Source organism: Elaeis guineensis, chromosome 7 (genome assembly GCF_000442705.2).
Source record: "Elaeis guineensis isolate ETL-2024a chromosome 7, EG11, whole genome shotgun sequence".
NCBI classification, from domain to species: domain Eukaryota; kingdom Viridiplantae; phylum Streptophyta; class Magnoliopsida; order Arecales; family Arecaceae; genus Elaeis; species Elaeis guineensis.
Window position 1 is genome coordinate 24,122,580 of NC_025999.2, and position 23,080 is coordinate 24,145,659.

Below are 23,080 nucleotides of genomic sequence, written 5' to 3' on the forward strand. Positions count from 1 at the left end.
GGGGCGGCAACAAGGGAAGAGGCCAAAGGAAAGAAGGGACCTCTCTTTTCTCACGCCTCTCTCTCTTTCTCTCTTCTCTCAATCTGATTTGTTTGCTATTTGCTAGGCATCCATAGGTAGAGACTCTCTCTATTTATAGATAATTTTCATGACCCAATAAGAGTAGGACTCCTAACTCAAATCTGATTTGAATTGATCTAATACTCATGAAAGAAGGATTCCTATATGAGATAGAATTGCCATCACTTATGACATCCATTTTGCATCCACTCTCAAACCTAGTTAGGACACCCCAAATAAGCATCAAATCAAATTTTGGTCATCCTTCATGAGAGAAGAATCTCAGTGCAAGTGGGAATACTCATATCTCATCCAAAATAGATCCAATTCGAATCCGATTCGAAGTTGATTCGAAATAATTTCAAAAGACTGTCAATCCCAAACTCTTTAGGACTTATCAAGTCTAACTTAGATTTTAAATCCATTTAAGTCTAATTAATTTAGATCTAATTTAAAATTAATCAATATTTAAATTTAATCTTTCATATGCTCCATGGATCATAGATCAGAAACTGTTCATCTCCGGGATTGAATCTGAATCTCATGTGTAGTGCTAGCTACACATAGTCAACTCTTCAATCTCATTTGATCTACAACTTAATTCTCAATCAAGTTAGCTTATATGTTCAATCAAGTCAAGTACTTTCAAATTGGATATATAAACATAGGCTAATTTTTTTTTATTTTGTTTGACTTGTGTGCGTGACTCCATAGGTTCAAACACTAAGCCAGTAGCACAGGAACTAATTCTTGCACTAATCGAGATACCATCTAGCAATGATTTTTGATGTCCAGATAGATTGAATTATCATAAAAAAATATTTCAGAACCTATACACATGGTTATCGCATAATTCATCCTTTTGATCCTGAATGCTCTAGGATGATCTCAGGTTAACTGTCAACCAAGATTGCTTCATCCGTATTGTATTTCAACCTTTCAAATCTATCTCATGGATTATCCTGGCCAAAGCTTTGCTAAATTAAAATACAATGATACATCAACTTCAATAATCTAGAGAGGTCAATCTCATCTTGATCCATACACAGACTTCGTAAGTACTTGACTATACCCAGTAGCCTTCCGTCACTGCATTAGAAATCCAGATAGTCTGGCACCAAAGCACAATGAGTTGCTTACAAGTCACTACGATGATCTCAGATCTGAAGGACACTTATATCTATATGTTTCACGAGCATCTCTTGACAATAAAATACTCAGCAGATCAGTCACTTGTTCAGTGACGATGTACCTCTACATCTCACCTGTATGCCATATCAGTGTCACCATACTCCTTAGTTAAGAGGACAACCAATCCATATGGTACACAACGATCTTCACTCGATAAACATCATCATCCCGTAATGACGTATCATTTGATCACAAATATGTTTAAGAACTATACGATAAATTCTCTCTTTATCGTACACTAGCATAGTTTTAAGGACTTCATCATAATACAAGAGTTCAAGGAAGATGTCACTTTGTGATGAAAAATACCAGAATAACTATTATTCATTAAACAATAATTCATATACAAAGATAAACTCAATCATCATACGATTGATTTTAGAACACAATTTTCAATAATGATCACTCACCTATAAGAGTTATACGTTGAGTAGAGCCAGACCACATACTTCGAATTGTCCAAGCAGTCTGTCTATGATCATTGTATGAGAATGATCAAGGATCTTAAGGAGCTTGAGAAGCTTGAGCTTACTATGTAGAGGGAGTCAAAGATAGATTTAATCCTCCAATCCCTGACTAATTCATTTGGATAGTTTATCATAAATTAGCATATAAACAAATTGAACTGCAACTTACCCGAGTTGGTCAATGTGCTGGTCACTGCTGAGAGAACCTTGAAGGGTTCAAGATACTCTATCTTGGAGAGCCTAAAGAAAAAAGATGAAATGCCTTGTGAAAGTTTGCTTGTATTAAAATCTAACCTAACAATTTCTTTTACTTCTAGTTGGATATTGGACTCTAGTTCGAGTGCATATATATATGTACTTCAATACAAGATCTAATAGAAAATAGAAGGTTAAGAAAAGATGACATAATCTTTCGGATCGATAATGGAGCGAAGGTTACTGCAGAAGTCGTTGAAACCTATCCTCTTCGATCACCGTCAAATTTTAGATTAGATTTAAAAGACTGTTATTTTGTTCCTATAGCTAGTAAAAATTTATTTTCAATCTCTGTACTAGCATGGGATGGATTTATTTTTTAATTTAATAAAAATTTTTATTTTATTTATTTATAAAATAAATTGATTACATCTGATCTTTTGATTGACAGTCTTTATCACTTGCATGTTGATGCTAATGTGAACCTAAACGAGCAAGTAGTGAGTGCCGTAGGTCAAAAAAGACATACAAAAGTGTTTAACCATAAGTACTTATGGCACCATAAGCTTGGCCATATTGGAAAGGACAGGATAAACAGGTTGAAAAAGGATGGGATCCTGGACTTTATTAAATCTGAGTCTATTCCAGCCTGTAAATCATGCCTTTGAGAAAAAATATCTAGACTACCTTTTATGGGACAAAAAAAAGGGCCACTGAGTTACTAGTCCCGGTATACACCGACTTATGTGGTCCATTTGATGTGCAGGCCAGAGGTGGTTATAGCTACTTCATTATTTTTACTAATAATCTGTCATGGTATGAGTATGTGTTTCTTATAAAATATAAGTCTAAAATCTTTGAAAGGTTCAAAAAATTCAGGTATGAGGTAGAGAAGCAAAAAGACAAATCCATCAAAGTTCTATGTTCTGATTAAGGAGGAGAATACTTAAGTACTAAATTTTTGAGATATCTTAAGGAGAACGATATAGTCTCTCAATGTACTCCATCCGATATGTCTCAACTCAACGGGTTATTCGAAAAGAGAAACAGGATCCTATTGGATATGGTCCGATCCATGATAAGCTTCACTAATTTATCCATATTTTTTTGGGAACATGCCTTATTGTAATACATATTTTAAATAGAGTTCCTTCTAAATCCATTCCTACCAAACCATATGAGATATAATATAGTAAGAAACTGAGTCTGAGTTACCTTAAGACTTGGGGATGTCCAGCTTATGTCAAGAGACAGAAAGTCGATAAGTTAGAGGATAGATCTATTATAGCTCACTTCATAGGGTATCTTAAAGAATCTATGGGGTACTACTTTTACTTTTCACATGATCGCAATATGATTGTGAGTTGCAATGCCACACTTCTAGAAAAATAGTTTATCTAGGATGACGACAGTGGGAGATTAATTAAGCTTGACGAGAATGCCTCTAAAGAGCAAGAGCTATAGATCCTTAGAAATCCATCCATGATGAGCCAGTAGTTGATGTTTCACCTCCATCTAGTAGATCAGATAGAATCTCTCATCCTCTTGAAAGATACATGGGTATGCTGAAAGAAGATGTAGAAGAAATGCTCTTTGTGGGAGATGGGGTTCATGGTGATGATCTTAGTACTTTTGATGAGGTGATGTCTGACATCAATTTTGAGAAATGGTTAGATATAATGAAATCTGAAATTGACTCAATGCACTCGAACCAAGTATGGATCTTAGTGGATCCATCAGAGAAAATTATTCTCATTGGGTGTAAATGGATCTACAAAAGAAAAATAAGTGTGGATGGTAAAGTAGAGGCCTATAAGGCAAGACTGGTGATGAAAGGTTATAGTTAGCACAAAGGCATTGACGATCATGATACTTTTTTATCTGTAGTCATGCTAAAATCCATCTGCATAGTACTTGCTATTGCAGCTTACTATGATTATAAAATTTGAAGCTGAGGAGCTCTTCATAGTTGCCGCCCTTGGCAAAGATTCTGAGCTACTCCATGAGGGCTGGTTCTTTTTCTAGCTTTGTCAGAACGCTAGCCGGATTAAGGTTCTTATTCTAAGATTGATCGCTTCTCTAGTGGGTCTAGTGGCGACGCTGGGGGATAGGTTGGGGAGGAGGGTCCTGTGCCCATGCCAACCATTATCGATCTAGAGGAGCCATCGGTGATTCCAAACTTCTTTAAGGATCTGGAGGCATCGAGGTGGATTCTAGTAAGAGTTCTGATGTATGAGACTCGATGATTGGGACCTGGGTATGCAAAACTTTGGATGCGATGGTGTTCATGAGCTCCATGGAGGTGGAGGGGCTGATGAAGGGGTTGGAGGCGGCAAGGTGGGTAATTCAGATCGGGCTTAGGTCTAAATTTGTAAAAAACTTCGGGCCTAAATTTGGTCTGAAGTCCGAAAAAATATTTCAAGCCAGGCTCAATTAGAGGTGTGGCCTAACCTGGCCTAGCCCATTTCCAGTTCTATCGGTAGAGGATCCATGCTCAATAATTAGACCCCTCCGACACTGGCGCTTTGTTTTAAGAGAGAGGAGAGAGAGAATAGCAGAGAGAATGAGGAAGTGAGAGGGGTTGATGATAGATTGGACACGGTTAACACCCGCACGTGGAGGGAAGGAGGGAGTGGCATAGGGAGGGAGGGAGGGACGGTGGAACGAGCTAGGAGATGGTGGGGGAGAGAGGGGGAGAAAGAGAGAGAGAGATGGTGAAAGGAGGAGATGGTGGGGAGAGAGAGAGAGGACGCGTGAGAGGCAATGGAGGCGATGGTGTCAGAGGCCGGGGAAGAGGTCGTGCGGGGTAACAAGGGCAAAGAGGGGCAATGCGTTCACAGGCTGGCCCGATAAGTTTGGGTCTGGGGCTGGAGTATCCCAAAATTCATTTAGACACTAGCATCGCTACATCTGGTTCACTTTGGTTTCGGCTCTTTGGGCCCCATTCGCCGCTGCGAGTCCAATTCATAAATTGTTCAAGCCCAAGGATTGCATGACCCACTTGCGCATGACTCATTCACCCGGTAGAACAAGGTTGTGTCTCACCACCCTCCGTGACCTACCTCTTGACAGGGTGGAATTTGACACCATGCTATCTATATAAATATAGGTGAAAGCAACTTGACACTTTGAAACGCGTCATGGGTGACGATTGAATGATGACGATGACACAAACGTAGGGCCAAATAATTCTACTACTAGTCAATAGAAGAAAAATAATCAAATCCGAGTTTGGCGTGTCTGCCATACAACTGGAGTTGCTGCTTAGCATTCTCTCTCCCGTTGGAACATCTTTTTTTTCTTTTTTCTCATATTCTTTTATGCTACCCTTTCTCTCCTCATAATTAGTGATGCCAGCTTCTAAGAAATCAATACCTATTTTTTGAATTAATCAATAAAAAAATAAATTAATTATGGAGAGAGAGGGAGGCTGGATTCTCTGTCTTCAAACCCAATCCAACAAATCCCAATCATTGTCTTCAATTCCCTTGGGATCATTGGTTCTTCGATGATGCATCGATCGGCTGCAGCCATCGTCTTCGGGCGAGGAGCTGCCTTCAGACCTGGCTCTTTTGGCCAGGAATCTTGTGTCCATGGACGGCAATGCTTCAGGCATCCTTTGACTCTCACTGGCTGTAATTGCGACGGAAGGACGCCGATCGAACGATCTGATGCTCCCCGATCGTGTATAGACTCGACACAAGCTAAATTCGCCTTGTAGCTACACAATCAAAAAATTATACAAGATCACTACAAAAAGAAGCGGATAATAAATCAAATCCTTCTTAGTGTAATTTGTCTTGAGCAAGCATACAAACTGTAAGGTTTCAAGTGGTTAGAATTAATACCTTTGGTATTTCAGTTAATGTAGTGATGGTTGCATCTTCTTCAAATGCCCGGTACTCGTTCATCTTCCATTTGGTTTTGGTTCCTGTGGGAGCTCTTCCTTGGTAAAACACCATGGTCTTCTTCACACCGATGACACGGTGGGTGGAGGAGTAGACAAGGCTAGGGGAGCCGGTGGCCTTCCAGTAGCCCGAAGGTGTGGTCCGAGTCGGTCTTCCCCCATGAGCTTCCCTCTCCTGCCTTGGGCAGAAGAAGAACCATTGCTCGGAGTCTCGAATGCATGGCTCTCCAGAGATTTCTGCATGCAGTAGTGATTTATAGGGAATCAGTTTGTGATTCGGATATGATAACTAGTTTTGGAGAGTACTTCAAATTAGAGAGACTTGGTATGAAGAAGAAGGAGAAATGAATTAAGCATATGCATAGATTCAACAAGTTATCAAAATTAAAGCAAGTGATCCAAGAAGGTGACAAGGTAGATAGGGAACTACCAAAGAATGTGTATGTTTTTGTCCGTAGTTTCTCTACTAAAAGTAAATAAGGCTGGAATAGAATAAGAGTGAAAAGATGATGAACTGGTACAACAAAATGAGTGCTTACGAGGGAGCTGCCATGGATCGAAGCAGTACACATCGGCGACGGGGATGACTCGTTCCATGTCTTCTCTCCTTTTTTTGAGCTTGTTGTGAAGGTAAAAACTCAATAATTCTTCTTCTGTCGGGTAGAAACGATAGCCTGGTGCAAGATTATTCATGTCCCTGCTCCTTTTCTTTATCTCTCAACCTTTTCGGATCTTGGAAGATGTGCCTCCCTCCCTCTCCCTCTCCCTCTCCCTGGGGAGTTTCTGCTTGGTTGAGGCAGCTTGCAGGTAGGAGGAAGGGTATGCTTCTATATGTGTAAGTTGGTGTAAAGTGCGTGTGTATATATATATATATATATATATATATATATATAAAATATTTAGTGGGGCTTGAGATAAGGGGAAGAGAAGACAGCGGTCGGATGGTGTGGGGCTGATTGAGGCTGCTTGTGTGGAAATTTCCAAGAGCGTGGTGGACTTGTGGAAAACTGGGAGAATGGAGGACTCGGTCATATCCCACTATGCTCCGTTTCACACCGAACGTACAGATGTTAAAAGTTATTGGACGGATAACGAGAGGCGAGACTCAACCTTTACCACAGAACCTGCACTCCACTTCCTGGATCCATGCCAGAATAGGCAAGATGGATGTCTGCAATCTTAATGAGTCAAGAATGACAAACGAAGAGCAATTGTTGTTGCTGCACTTCTCTTGCTTCTCTTTGGTGGAGGGAGAGAATTTTGATGCTGTGTAGAGCGTGAAAATTAAAATTCCATCAAAATTGATATAATTAAAATATGTTTGGTTGGAAACAGTTGGACTACAAGAATAGACATAAGTTACTCCCATTTTGGCTATTTGGTTGGAGAGAATCCTATTTTCATTCTGATTCGAGATGAAAATACCTCAAACTCTCAAAATTTACTCTCTACTCTCTCCAAATATTCAAATTTTATTCTGATTCTAATTTCAATTTTGATCGGAAAATAAATGTACGGGAAAATATAATCATTTCGATATTTATACTAATTCATTTTAGTTTTGATTCTGATTTCAATTCCGTTTGAGGATCAAATGCATGTAGATATCAAATATTCCCTTAAAATAAGATAGGGATAACAATCAAATATCTAATTTTAAAAAAAAAGAATTCCTTTCAAAAATTATATAATTTAGATAAGTATATGGTATAAAAGTTTTAATCAAGAGATATTAGGTACACGTTTGGTTTGTAATTGAAATTGAAATAGATTGGAATAGAAATCAGTATAACTATCTCTTCCAATATGTTTTGTTTGTAACTGAAATCGAAATCGGAATAAAATTTGAATACTAAGACAGATTAGGAATTAAGTTTGGAAGTATTAAAACATTTCTATTTATATTTAGAATCAGAATGTAAATAACCTCCTTCAATTAAATAGCTAAAATGAGAGTCATTCATTTTCATTCTCATTCAGAGTCCAACTCCCTCCAATATCCTATATATAGAATAAAAAAACAATCCCGTAGATGAACCTCAATTACTACAAATCTATATTTCTGCATTCTATGTGGATATAAAAGAGTTGTTTTTATAGTTCTGGCATATGAAGCTGTAGGTTATATGTTAAGTTACATGACATGTGTAGCCTTGCTTAATCCCTCTAATCACCACACTCCAAACAAAGGAAGGATTTTGTATTATGTCTCTAATACACAGGGCATCCAGCACCTCCACCTTATTTGAAAGAAGACGACAACTGCATCCCAGGAGTTGTACTAGTACCACCTTAGAAGAAAGAGGAAGCATTTCTTTTATATTTGTCCTTTAGCTCTAAGCACCTCAATGTTACTCTCTGGTACTTCATCGTAGCACCAAAAATCATTGTTGAACACCTCACAAATTTTATGCTAATAGTTCATGAGGTTAAGTGGCTTTGGAAGTCGAATATAATTGAGAGATAAGCGTCCTTCGCCCTAAAAAACATAACAAGTTAAATGCATATACTATGTATACGGTCAGTATGATTGATGTAACAAATGATCAAATAACTTGTCATCATCACATCCTTTACAGAATCAAAAGGTACATTAAAACCATAATATAGTTAAAAGGTAATAATTTTTAAATAGAATTTCCAATATATATATATATATAGAATTTCCAATATATATATATATATATATATATTAGGATTTTGATTTTTGCAGGCATGAATATAGAATTTCTACATGTTCTCGAAAGAATTTAGTCTCTAATTTATCCGAAAAAAATGTTCTCTTTGAATCTCCAATTATTAGAAATCTCAACCAATGTATCTCTCAACAATTGAAACTTTCTTTGCTGTATTTTTTTTTTTTTCCTTGCCCGCCACCTAAAACCAAGATCAATGACATGCAAGACTCATTGACCAAAGTCCTTGCTGATGTTAAGCACTTATGGCATATATTATCGTTGTCCATCTTATGACAAGGAAAGATTTGTTGGCTTCTTAGCGTTTAATCCATGGAACTCTGTCTTTTTCTCCCAAGAACCGCGTAACACGATCAAAAGCCCCTTCTTGGCCCCACACGCGCACGAATGCTATAGAGCTATGGTGACAATTTCTACAAACAAAACGTAAAAAGGTAAGCAACATCATATCTCCGGCACTCTCCACCTATCAGAGTGTGTGATGACCATCCTTGTCCAGCGTTGAAACTTGGCAGGTGGCAAAAGATTTGATATTATTTTTCACCAAGGGCTGTCATGATAGCTGTAACCAATAAACCTTAGGAGGACTTGGATCACACCTTGGAATGAGTCATGGATGAAGTCATTTACAAAGGACATCCAAAGGGCCAATACCAAGTAAGATGTGGTCTCTCTGCCGCGTATCCTGGGACAACCGCGTTTTCCCTTCTTCTTCTTCCAAGTTGTGCTCCAAATTTTTTTTTTTTTTAGATTCTCTCTTCTAAGCAAATTGAGTGGGATCCAAATGGGATAAGAGAGATTTTTACCCAAAAAAAAAAAAGAAAATGGATAAGAGAGATAACGAGAGAGACGCTTAAAAACCAAGGGGACGTCAGTGGACACACGGTTCCTCATTTTGAGGTGAGGAGATAAGACCGGACAGTAAGGGATTAATTGTAGTTGACGTTCAACACTTGAGTTCCTGTCTGTCTTCCGTTAAGCAAGACCAAATCCTGCATGTGGTGGTCTGACCAAGTCTATTTGAGTTGCGCGGAGTTTAGCCTAAAAGCAGGTCTGATAACAGTGACTATAAATGCATAAGAATTGAGGTTACTAGTGTTAATTATGTATTCTTTGAATGGGTCCAAAGGTTTTTCGTTTAACTAGTTGATGGTGATGTTTTGGTTTACCATGCTTGAGAGGTGGATGATGAGTCCTCGGATTGGGGTCCGGGTTGTATCTTTTGGATGGAAAAATGATTCATCTGCTTGACATCAACCATTGGATCTCACAACAGCCACTTGATCTTTACAAGTAGATGGAAGAAAAGTTTAAGGTGCTTTAAGATCTATATAAGATGTGATCGAACGATCATTCCCACAAAAGATACAACCCGTAGCCCTATAATTATGTCCATAAGCTAGGCTAATGTGGGCACAAAGGGTGTAGGGTTCTTTTGCTTGCTACCTATCACACACATGTATATCAATATGCACATACACGTGTCATCCAACATAGTTATCCTATTTTTGACACTTTAAGAAACAGTTATTTTTGTTTCTTTTGCAGAATCGGGCCATTTTTAAATCTCACAGTGATTTGGTCCTGAATTGATACCATGTGAAGCACATATTCAAGAGGATATTTATGTACATATTATGCAGTGTACACATGTAAACTAACTAGTGCATATATTTAAACTTCAGATGTTCGGAAAGTTCTTCATATATCAATGAAAAATACACACAAATTCAATCATCCAATACTAGATTTGCCACTGTATCAAGGTGTCAGAATCCTTTGAAACTCTGGTATTCCCATGCATTTTCTGTCTCCTTTCGAATAATTCATCTGGAGTCCTCTCCACGATCACTCCACGGTTGAGATTATTCTGCTTTAGATAATCATTCTATTACCTTGCTACTTGATCGATCTGAAGGAATGGTTACTGTTTGCTCTATCAGTGCAAAACTTTACAGACAAGAATATAATGAACCCTATCTCCAAAAAAAGAATATAATGAACTTTAAGCATCCACTTTATCTACATCATTTCAACAATCCAGAAACCATTTGTGAATTGTGACCCAATTATTACAGGTGATAATTATTCAACCTAGAGCAAAAACCATGAACATCCATCTTAGTACCAAGAAGAAGGTTGGGTTCATTGATGGAATCTTCACCAACTCAATGGATATGACTGATCTAGATTTTCATCATTGGAACTATTGCAATAATATGGTGAATTCACAGATCTTGAATCTGCTACCCAAATAATTGGCAGCCCGCATTGTTCATGCTAGAACTACATATGTGGTCTTGCTTAATCTCAAGGAAGGATTTTCCCAAGTCAATGCCTGATAAATATTTCAAATTCAACAAGATATCATGCCTTTTTGAAAAAACACAAATGTTGTCCAATTCAACTGCAAATACAACCAAGTAAATTGAATATTAGACACTATTTATAATAAAACATTGAATCAATTAGAGTTGATATCCAAAATATTTGAATTTATTTTGTCTTTTCTACCTTCCTATCAGAGTTGTGATCCCCCTCAAAAAGATTTAATCTATAAAACATACACCATATACAACATCATATTGTTACTTGAATAGATAGTGTTTGTTTCTAATTTTCAGTAATTTTATTCTCTTCAGATATCATGCAACGATCATCACTCAGACTTCATCTTGTAGATGATATCAAAATTTTCTGTCTCGATACTAAATCCCATATCCATACCATTCTATTATAGTATCAATATGTGGTACAGCTAGGAGTGACAATCGAGTCGAGTCGGGTCATAAACGAATCGGATCATAAACGAATCGGGTCATAAACGGATCGGATCATAAAATCATCAACCCAAATCCGACCTGTTTATTAAACGGGTCAAAAATTTAAACCTGAACCCGACCTATTTATTAAACAGGTAATCCGACGCGACCCGTTTAACCCGTTTATTAAATAGGTCAAATTAGGTTAAACGGATTAAACAGGTAAAACGAATTAAACAGATTAAACAAATCAGGTTAAATGGATCAGAAATAGTTTAAACAGGTTTTAAACAGGTTAAACGGATCTTAAATGGGTTAAACAGTTTAAACAGGTTGGGTTAAATGGGTCAGAAATAGGTTAAACAGGTTAAATGAGTTATCTAACTCAATCTGACCTGAATATTAAACGGGTTAAACGGGTCAGATATCTAAAACATAAATCCGACACACTTATTAAACAGGTTAAATGAGTTGATCCGTTTATGACCCAAACTCGTTTAGCTTAAATCCAAACCTGTTTATGACGGGTCGAACACGGGTCAGATTGGCAGGTCGGGTCATATGTTGCCAGCCCTTGGTACAGCACGAGATGGTGAGATATATTGAATGTCAATGTGGTACAATACTGCATACCAGTTTGGTACGGTATGCCCGATATGATATGCCATCGGTCAGTATGATAAATCTTGAATGACATTGTATAGAATAGTTAATAGTTACTTATCCATGTTTATTTTTAGGACATTGTATTAGAACTTCGGGTAGCAGGTTGCCAATACACATGATTGATTTAATTAAGAAACAAAGAATTGCATGATTATATCTTACAAGAATAAACAATCGGTCGGGACTGCACTTGGATTACCTACTTGATGCCACTCTCTATCCATTTAGTAATCCCATCTCTCCTCAATGATATCAATGTACTCATTAGCATGTTTTAAATCTATCTTTCCCAGCCTCAGCATTCATTCTCATATGATGGAAGAAGCCCATCTAAGGATATATCTAGAGATGTTTAACAATTTTAGTCTAGGGAAGGGAAAGGAGGTCAGTGAGATGAAGATATATGCAAATCATGAATTTTTTTAAACTTAGGAGCAGGATCCTTATGACTTTTAGGCCTAGAAGCTTAAGAATGGATGCCCAAATGTATCTATAGAACCATAATATGTCTAGTATGACCTATTAAAAATTTCAAAAAATTATCAAGAAGCAAGTCTACAATATCAAATACTGAAAAATAGCAGATTAGTTGACAATATCTTAAACAGACATATGATCAATCTATCTAGAATTGTGCCACCGAGTTCCATAAGCAAGATATTTCTCTAGGATCTCCATTGATGATCATGTATAATTCATGGGGTATTTCAAAGGTCTCCACAACAGCATCCACAAGGAACTAAAGCTTTTCTATGTTTAAAGCATCAATTAAACCAACATATACAAAGACCATAGGAATGGATGAGAAAAATAGAGCAAGGGAAGGCAATAACATAACAAGTCAAAGAGCTTAAGTGGAAGTGCTAAAAATTTGGATAGAAAGGAAAAAGATATGAAGCAAGTCAATATGGCACATAAAAATTTGTAGGATCACTCTAAGATTACAGGTTGGACGAAGGAAAAGTGTTAGAAGCTTCTTTCGGAGTTGCACTAGAAAGGGAAAGAAAAATAAGGAGGACGCCAACAGGCAAGGGAAGGTGACGGACAACATGTCTAAAGTTAAGGAGTTACTTGAGCTTGAGTAAGTGAATTCCAAACTAAGCCAAAAGGAGAGACCCTCATGCAGCAACTAGAGAAGAGCTCTTTTACGTGAAGATCTAAGTAAACCAAAGTATCATCTGAGCTATTGTAGATCTTAGAAGCAGAGAAATCTCATCTTTGAAAGTATGATTTAGAAATTATAGCTTGTGACTGCTTCACATCTGTGTCTCTACCATCTCGACTAGATCCAGAAGGATATTGAATGGATCATGAAGTGGTGTGCCTCAAATTTGTCATAATCGACATCATCTAGGTGTATGCCAAGTCATCCTTGGGAGTCACTACTTATGGGACCAAGATGTAGTCATCTATTGGTGGCAACTGAAGTACTATTAGTGAAGGACTATAAAGAAATTCTTATCAATGCCAGCAACACAAAGAAATGTCAACTTTATGACTATCATGTAAGTAAAAAGGCTAGTAAATGCCCAGAAAAAGTCTATTCTATTGAAGCTAAAGAAGGTAGATACTTTATAATAAATTGATAAGTGAGGGAGCTAAGAAGCTTAGCCATGAGAAGGAGAAGCAGGCACTTCCTAACTCCATTTTTAATTCTCCCTCTCTTAAAAAAAATCAGTTTTTATTTAGCAAGGACTACTCCAACCAAGAGATCTAATCCAGGAGGATCTGGAACTATAATCACAAAACCTTTTGATAGCTTTTGGTTATGGAATAAAATTTGAAGGGATTCGAGAAAGTTATCCAAATGAATTTGGAGGAATAATACATTATGTGAAATAGGAAATTTGGATGTTTGGATATATGGATTAATTGGGAGGTTCTTTTGCCATGATGATGTTCATGGATAAGTTAGGAGGATGTTTTGTTGTTTGGACAGAATTGCCATTACATCAACTATGAAAAAATGGCTGAGTATGGAAATACAAATCAACTTGCAACCTTCCTATCTTCTCCAACCTCCATTCCAGGTGCACAGGCTCTGAGAAAAGTTTTACTAAAGCTAATTAGAAAAGGATGTTGTTTAGGGATTTTGTGATGAAAGTGAGTTCCAACCCCCGACATAGGACGAATATGGTTTAGACATAATATATTGTCAAAAAAAAAGAAAATTTAATTTCCATAAAATATTCTCACATAGATATAATTGACATGATTGCAAATATAACATATGAATAGTTGATTGCATGTACATAACCACAGCTCAAGGCACTGAAATATCCATTCAGAATACTGTACATTTAATATCTTTTAATATATCAACACAAATTATGACCCATACATACACCAAAGTGGCTCACGACACTGAGATATCTTTTTCATGTGACCGACAATTAGCCTAAAAAAGAACGAGCTAGGTTCATGTGCTTACAGCTAACACATCAAACAACTCAATTCAGAAAAATTTTGGAAACCGTATCATCTTAACAAACTCCAACTCACCCTCCCCTGCCAGCTCAACAAGTCATGATGCATAACTAAAATGGTATTCACGTTTGATGGTTGACAACTAAACAGACCTACATGCTGAAGAAAAGGTGGGCTCAAAATTACATTCATCAACATGTAGTTATACTGGAGGCTGCATGTGCATATTGCACTGCATTCCCTCATGCAGACCACTTGATGCCAATATGTACTCATCACTGCATGTGCAGCTTGCAACATTTGTGACAATGCAAGTTGGATGAAAGGTGCTCTCATAAAATAAATAAACAAATAATGTTAAGGCGGTGCAAGATAAATTTCTGAAAAGAGTTTAAAGCAGATGTGCCACCTTAAATGGAAAATTTCTGCTACCAAGGATCAAGCACTAGGACTAAGAATCTAATATAGGCATTACGAACCCATGGGTAGTTTGCAATTAATCCTCGACTAAGTGCATAAGTATGAACTGTGCTTCTTTTGGGAACGCCAATTAGCTCGAAGCTTTTATTTTGTCATGTTGAGTTCATGAGCAGTTTGATGTATTAGTGACTTCATGATACTTGCTGGCAAAATGCTAAATCAAGAACAACAAAAATTTTGACCAAAAAGAAAAAAAATCTCCAAAGAGAGATTCAGTAATTTATTGTGCTTGACATTCAAGGGTTTATTGACTGTGTCAATCTCAGAAGGAGGCCAAGGATAATGGTAGATCAGTGATGAATGAGCAAAGTTAGCGGAACACTGCTCCAGGCTCACATCTGTCACAAGGTTTTCTTGCAAAGATTGTTCATGAAAGATTCTAGTGTTTATACTCTGGGTTTCTATGATGTATAGAAGTATTTAAAAACATAGCTAAAATGTATCAGGAAGTTTCACATATCTCAAAACAAATGATTTACTCAATGTCCACTTGGTGACATGGAGGAAGAATAAGGTTATCTGACATTTAATCTCCTTGTTTATGCATATTCTCCAGCCAGATCCTTAGGGTAGCTTCAATGCTTCAGCTTACAGGCACTCAATGTTCGAGAGGATTGGTGGCATCGTTCAGCAATCTTTCCGGTATTTAGAATTTTCAACAACACCTAATTTTATCACATTAAAGCTCAACAAGTAGCTAAATTAGTCCTAAGAAAACATCTAGCAATATGTGTAGCATCCTTACTTTGAAACTCTGTGCAAATAAACAATATGAATGCCTCCAATTTTGTTCTGATGTAGGAAAGCGACTTGCATACAAGAAGCATTATTGATCCAATTGATTTCTGAGGGATATGTAGGGCATTGTAATTGATGGTGTAATTGGATGTTATTTGAAGCAAACAGGCAGTAGATATAAGTCCTACTTTCAAATTAGTGAGATAATATCAACTATACAACGGAATACTGAATACAGAACAACAATCATATGACCTAAACAAGTTACTGTACAACAATTTATTTGTCAATGAAAAGAATTGGTATTGTCCTGCACATGACTTCCAAGGTAGGAAGCAAACATAGTTATCAATTAACAATGCTCCAAAAGAAGACATTAAGCCAAAGGGTTTTTACCTTGTCCCACATCAAGGACAGAAGGTGCACCAGCATGAGTATTGTGGTCTTCAGCAACTTGTTTTCTTTTTGAGTGTTTAATAAGATACAATGTAACCATCAGCTGTTAAGAATGAATTCAGATATGTGCCTAGAGAGTTAAAGCTGGGGTTAATAACTAGAAACTAAAGAAGGTACGCTAATTGCACAGGAGCACATACACAGGCAACGTAGAAAGGTTGATGGGTAATATATCCTAAGAACATAACTCTTTTTCCCAGTGATAATTTTTTGAGCAATTCTTTCTTTGTGAATGTCCCAATACACTGGTTATGCAGTCCTCATGGAATGGATGATATAAAGTATAAATGAAAGCCACATAATTGTTTGAAATAACCTGGTCTTGAACAAACAGATTCATGTACAGAAAATGCTTCCCATGCAAGTTACATCCTGCTCCATATGCCATGTCAGACTAACATCCTGCTCCATATGCCATGCAAGTCTGACATGATCTTACAAGGCACCATTATGTTCAGGATTCCATAACAAGAATGGCCTAAAACACAATTTCACGTGATACAGCACAACCAGTTTGTACACATAGCAACCCTAACTGATATTTTGATGTCAACTTCTATCAAATGGATTTATGGTTTTGAACCTTGGATAGGTTAATATCAGATGGAAAATACTATCTAGCTTTAGTTGGTCACACTAATCTGCCTCCCAATCAGTAAAGCACCTTTACAACCTTACAAAACTTCTGACAAATACAAAAATTTGAATCACTGTTTATATACAGTCAAAATAAACCTCAAGTAAGGTTTTGCACTTTTCCGCATTATTTTATCTTTTCTTGGCTAATCCTCATACTTTATTATCCTTTACTATATTCAATTTGATAGGTATTTTGAAATGTAGTTAATAGCATGCCTAGCCTCAAGAGGAGGCAACTTCATCAAAGCATTAAAAAAATATGCCTTGGGCATGCCATAGAAGATGCATGCTTTCATAATTCTTACGTGTTGTATGTGTGTATTTGATTGTCCCTGACTGCAAATGTGTTATGTGCATGCACCCTATGCCGTGATGACTGCGTATTTGTGAGACTGTTTATGAGTGTAGTTCAAGTTATCTAGGTGCTTTATGTGTCTTCATGCATGTTCTGTTTGATTGTGCAATTTTGTTAACAGATATATTAACATGAAGAATTCATTATATGTATGTGTATGGGCATGTGCATCTGTATTTCACCTAACTCCATCAGGACATGCAACTTGCTTTGCACCTCACAACTAGTCTTCAAGAGACCTTGGCACCTCAACAGACCTTAAGATTCAATAACTTTGCCTAGAGTCAGCACTTCAACTCTTGACAACATTCATCAAATGCAATCTTGATGATAGTGAAAAGGGGAGAGTGGAGTGGCTCGAATCCTGATTGCAGGTTAGAAGAGATAATGAAGGAAGTGATAAATTATTATTTAGTAACACTTTGCATACTGTAGAACTTGACCTCAAACAAAAAATGGCACTACATGATTCATAAATCCAGCATTTACACTAGATGGGATGAGGATGGTTTGTTTCATTTCAGTTTATAAGAAGCAATAAAGATCTCAAATAGGGCTACAACAAGTATTTAAGAATCACCATATTCATGAATCACTGAAAATAAATACCACAGCTTTTCTTTCCAAATATATTTAGAACAGAAATGCCAAGAATCTCATATTAATAAATCCAATGATTTCTACTTTTTCTTAATTTTCAAATAAACAGAAGTTCAGTGATCCAATTTTCTTAGCTTATAATTGTCTTCTGGTTGAAGATAGATCAACATTAGATGTTAGATAAAAGGCATCTTAATAATTATTCCCCTGAGTTTGCTCTTCATCTTTCAATAAAAAGCAGTAGCTAAACCTTCAACTAATCACACTACATCTTGGATCAAAATATTAGATTTTTAATTTCAAGAAACCATATCAGATAGTGTGAACTGACCATATCACTGCATTCTAGAACCAGAAAAGGATTCCAACCAACTGAGAGAAGCTAGAGTATGTAAAGCCATAAAGGTTTCAAAAATGAAAAATTCTCCTGGGGTAACGTATCTGCTATTTTCATGATAACGTGTAAACTCGTATTACTTAAAATCAAGGAGCTAAATTGGTCCTTTAACCTCTAGCCTGCATCTAAAATACATGGACCTGGTATGTCTGTTGTACTCAAGTGGCAGTCCAATTATGCACACCTTTTAGCATGTAAGTATACTTCATAACAATTTATTGCCAAATGACAACTCAATAATCATGTCTAAGTGCTGGGTGCAAATATTTAAGGTTAAATTAGGGCATTCGGGCAACATATATGGTTATGTTCTTCAGTTCTTTTACACTTTATTTATGTTCTTCATAAATCATATTCAATTTGGATAAGAGCTACATCTCATGGAGTGGGGACTAATTCAAAATTATATAGCTAAGCAGCTAGCTGTCACATCATATAAAGAACTTATGTAGAAGGAACCAAAACAATGTCTTAGAACTAAGCCATTTCATGCGTGAAATCATGCTAGTGGTAAATTGAGCTTAAAAAACAAAAAGCAAAGTAAAAAATGAATGGAATAAAATTGGTCTCTAAGCCCTATCCAGAGCACATCACTCTCTTGCATTATTTTCAAACTTTATTACAGGTCAGAACTTGCACAAATGGAGCATTTAAATTACCAACTCATAAAGACACTTTTGTTCATCCACCTCAACCATTGTATGTTCACAAAAATTGGAAGTTTGGAAACAGTTCGACAATCTTTACTTGCAAATCGAGAACTAAAGATTCAAATCTACCACAATCTGATATGCAGAATAGTTGTTGTTGGTCCTAAATATAACTTCTGAAGTTTTCCATCAAACAAAAAAACAAAATCGATTTAAAAAATCCAATGATGCCAAAAAAACACCTAATCAAAACAAATACCAGTATGGAGCAAATAAAATGCTGACAGAAAGTAAAGGACAATCACATATTTACTTCCATTCAGCAACTAAAGCATTATCTTTTCTCATTTGCTTTCGAAATCATGCATCTCATCCACAATCAAAGGATTCTAAAATTTCATTAAGAAAAGCAAGTTCAGGGTATCAATCAAGAAAATCTGTTTTCACAAAGCATTATAGACTTGGCACAGATGAAATTTCTGATGCTAATATATCAAAGATTTTAAAGCTAAAGCAAACACTCATATTACTTGAAATATCTCAAGGAGCTAATTTGGTCCATTTATATGCTTTTCTATTACATGGACTTGGAACATGCATCAGATGTAGATGGATGACTGCATGCCGTTTCCTTCCAATATCTAAGAATTTCTTCACATTACCTATATCCTTCTCCAAGTGCCAAATCAATAACCATGACTAAGTGCTGGATACAAATATTCAAGGTTTAATTAAGAGGTTCAGAAAACATAGACAAAAAAGTTAGTACTTTGACTATTTTCTGCACATTTCCATGTATTCTGTGGATCACATCCACTTTGAACGGGCAGTACAGCTTAAAAGTTGGAAGTGATTCAAGATTCTGTAGCTAAGTTACGAGGTTACACACTTATATAAGAAAGCCTAGCTGAAAGAGTCAAACCAAGAACTGGTTTATAAACTAAATCTTTTCATGAATTTAGTCATACTGGTGGTAAACTGAGATTACAATATATAAAGCAACAAAAACAAGTATGAATGATCGGTCTTCAACCCCTATCCAAATCAAAATCATTGACCTAAATTTGTAACTATCAAACTCTATACAGGACAGGTGTTGCATAAATGAATCATGCTAGTTATCAATCTGCAAAAACAATTAGTTCAGTTACCTCAACCATAGCATGTTTCGCAAAGAAGGAATTCGAAAAAAACTGTCCAAGCTTCTTTCTCACGAAACAACCTAGGATTTAAATCTACTTCCATCTAATCTACAGAATTGTTTTTGTTGATCTACTCGAACTCCAAATTTTTTCATCAAATAAACTATATTTTTTTCCAAAGAAAAGCGTGATTATAATATTTTTTAGAGAATAAAATGCTGACTAAGAAGGATATAAACACCCACTTATTTTCATTGAACAACTAAAATATTCTCCTCTATTCTCTTTCCTTTCCAAAATCGTAAATCCCTTCCAAATCCAAAAGGCCCAAAATACCATCAACACAAGCAAACAGTTCCAAGTATCAATCAAGGAAACCTGTGTTCCTCCATACAGCATTGCGAACCTGGCGCAGATCCCTCCCCTTAAGCGTCCTCCCAGCCCCTTCCAGCACCGAGAAGGTCGTCATCGGCGAACCCCTCCTGGCTACGATCTCGTGAGGTGGAAGCATCTCATCCTCGTCCCCGTCCTCGTTGCCTCCGCCTTCCTCGATCTCATCGGCGGCCTTTCTCGGCCTTCCGGGGATCACCGGGACATTGACCGGGGCCGACTGGTGGCGGATCTTCCCGGCCGGAACGGAGAAAGAGTACTCAGTCTTGGGCTTGGGGATCGCCGGGATCATCCGCGCGGCGGACGAGGAGGAGGAGGCGGAGGAGGAGGAGGAGGAGGAGAGGGACGACTTCCGCTGGAGGAACGGGGGACCCCCGGCCGCCGGCGACGAATTCTTGTCCTCCTCCGGGAGGGCAGCAAGGATGCCGAAGCTCCGGTCAGGCAGGCGGCGGAAGGTGGCGCGGGAAGAGGGGGAGACGGGGCCGTAGCTAGAATTAGGGTTAGGGTTCTTGGCACGGGGGAGCGGGCCGGGTCGGGGTGGTCGGCGGCGGTCCAGAAGACCTCGTCCTCGTGGAGCTCGACGCCGGCGGAGCCGTTGGAGTCGGGAGGGGTGAAGAGGCCGAGGAAGCGCTCGGAGCCGGGGGATCTCTGGTGGCGGAAGCTCTCCATCGGCACCGGTTGGCGTCTCCGGCGAGTGAGTGAGACCGAGGAGTGACCGAGTGGAGCCGTAATTTGGGGTCGAGGGGAACGAAAGGGAGAACATTCGTCGTATTGGGAGAGTCCGCATAAAACTCTATGCGGACCATCTAGATCTGCCGTTCGTTTCATTAAGAAATATCTTGACCACTGGTTTCTGCCAGCACGATCTCAATGAGGCTAGACGACGTGGCTCGGGTGGGAGGAGAAATGGTTCGTGTTTCTACACCGACTACGCAACTGATGAATCATGCGCGGAAATTTTGCAGGGTTATCCCCTTCAATTCGGATCGCGACAGAGCTCGCTTTAACATGAATCGGTGCGAGAGATTACTCCATCGTTCGCACCGGGAATAGCAGACTGATGGGCTTCATGATCATCGTACCAAACGCAAACCAGCAATGATTGGAGAGAATCCCAAGTTTTAAAACAAAATGCTTAATTAACTGAAAGATGTCACTCTAAATGTCACTCTCTACCAGTAGTGTTAAGAGTAACACGCAACAATAGCATAGAAAAATATCACATCTGTGTCACTGCTTTGGCAGCTAAAACGTATTAAAATTAATATCTCCATGCCCACAATTTTTCTATAACAGAAGTGTTGGGATGCAACCCCACCATCCGGCTCGAAGATGCAAATGAGCTCCCGATAAGCTGACCATATATCTTGGTCTATAAGTTCTATGACGGCCCTAGCCCCTACCGCCGACCTCCGATCTTCGACCTATTCGTTGGCCTTCCGATTTATTGTCAGCATTATTGCTCTCAAGCTGTCGACTCCTGTACATACTACTGGCCTCTTACTTCAGCCATCAACTCGCAATCATCATCAGACTCTAGCCACCTCCATCTAGGACGGATTTCAACTACAATAAATTAACGTTAGAAGAAGAACGGTTTGCCCACTATTGGGAAGGAGCATGCAATCCATTGCCATGCCACCACGAAGAACGTCTTTGAAACGTCCTAATGCCACGACATGCTGGCCGGTTGAAACTCCGGTCGAGAATCATGCTCTGTACTAGCTGTCAGGGGCATCCCCCATAGCCCCCTCTGCCGGCTACCAGGGAGAGTTAGGGCCAGTTCGATGCTCCAACCACTCAAGTGCGAGCATTGACTGTGGCAATCCACACCGAGCAATGACCAAAACCAGCGCAGGAGGCCCTCCCTTCCAGGCTATCTTAGTTGGCCTAAAAATGAGAGATAGGCAATCCCAACTTTAAGGGAAAGCAAGCTCCAAGAGAAAGTCTCATAAAACTCTCATGTGAAGCTTAGGCCAATCGGAAGCCAAGATCAAGGCCGATCTGAAGTCAAGATCAAGGCCGGTCCGAAGTCAAGGACAAGATCGATCAAAAATCAAGGACAAAGCTGAACTGAAGTAAAGATGAAGACCAAGATGAAATAAAAATTATACCGAGCCAAGGCAAACAACAGAGCCAAGCAAGATTCAAGAGTTCTCAAACAAAGTTCAAAGCTCTTCATGGTAAAAGACTCTTAAGTCCCCATCTACTATTTAGTTTCCTTTCTTTCTCATAGGACATAAGTCCTCGAGCACTCGAGCCAAAGCAAAGCTGGAGGCTGTCCCTGGGCTCCCGAAGCCAACCGCCTAAAAGCTGACATCCTGAAGGTCAATCTCGACAAGATCTGAGGTCGCCTCGACAAGATCCGAGGTGAAGAAGGCTAATCTTAATAAAATCTGAGGTCATCCAAAAAATCTTCGACAAGATCCGAGGTCGCCTCAACAAGATCCGAGGCCTTTGAGCATCCAATTCAAAGTAAAGATCAAATCCATTCGAGCTAAAGATCAAGGTCAATCTAAAGTAAAGATCAAGTCCATCCGAGGCGAAGATCAAAGTCGATCCGAAGTTAAGATCAAGGCCGATCCGAAGTTAAGATCAAACAGATTCGAGGTCAATAGCAAGTCGATTTGAAGTAAAAATCAAATCCATCCAAGGTTATCCAAAGACGAGTAGAACAAAAATGCCGCTCATCCCAAAATGAATAAAGTAAAAATGCTGCTCTAATAAAGACAAACAGAGCAAAAATACCATGTTGGCCATGTGCCAGTACACATCCAGTGGGACTAAAGAGGGATTGCCGACCGAAGGATGGCTAATGATAGTCAGAGGGTGGCTAATAATATAGCAACAAGTCTTGTAGGT

The 23,080-nt window shown here is 38.3% G+C and overlaps 2 protein-coding genes across 2 annotated transcripts; both read right to left on the bottom strand.

Moving 5' to 3' along the window:
* Positions 1–5,089: 5,089 nt before the first annotated feature.
* Positions 5,090–6,654, bottom strand: LOC105061462 (NAC domain-containing protein 90). Its single transcript, XM_010945514.4, has 3 exons — positions 6,360–6,654; positions 5,762–6,057; positions 5,090–5,634 (listed from the first exon to the last, which is right to left on the bottom strand). The coding sequence occupies exons 1-3, from the start codon at positions 6,511–6,513 to the stop codon at positions 5,359–5,361; spliced, it is 726 nt and encodes a 241-aa protein (XP_010943816.1). The 5' UTR covers positions 6,514–6,654; the 3' UTR covers positions 5,090–5,358.
* Positions 6,655–10,169: 3,515 nt separating this feature from the next.
* LOC105061463 (protein S40-7) lies at positions 10,170–21,095 on the bottom strand. The gene is given in 2 exon segments (XM_073260930.1): positions 10,170–20,740; positions 20,743–21,095. Coding segments are annotated over 2 exon segments (852 nt in total). The 5' UTR covers positions 21,047–21,095; the 3' UTR covers positions 10,170–20,192.
* Positions 21,096–23,080: the final 1,985 nt, after the last annotated feature.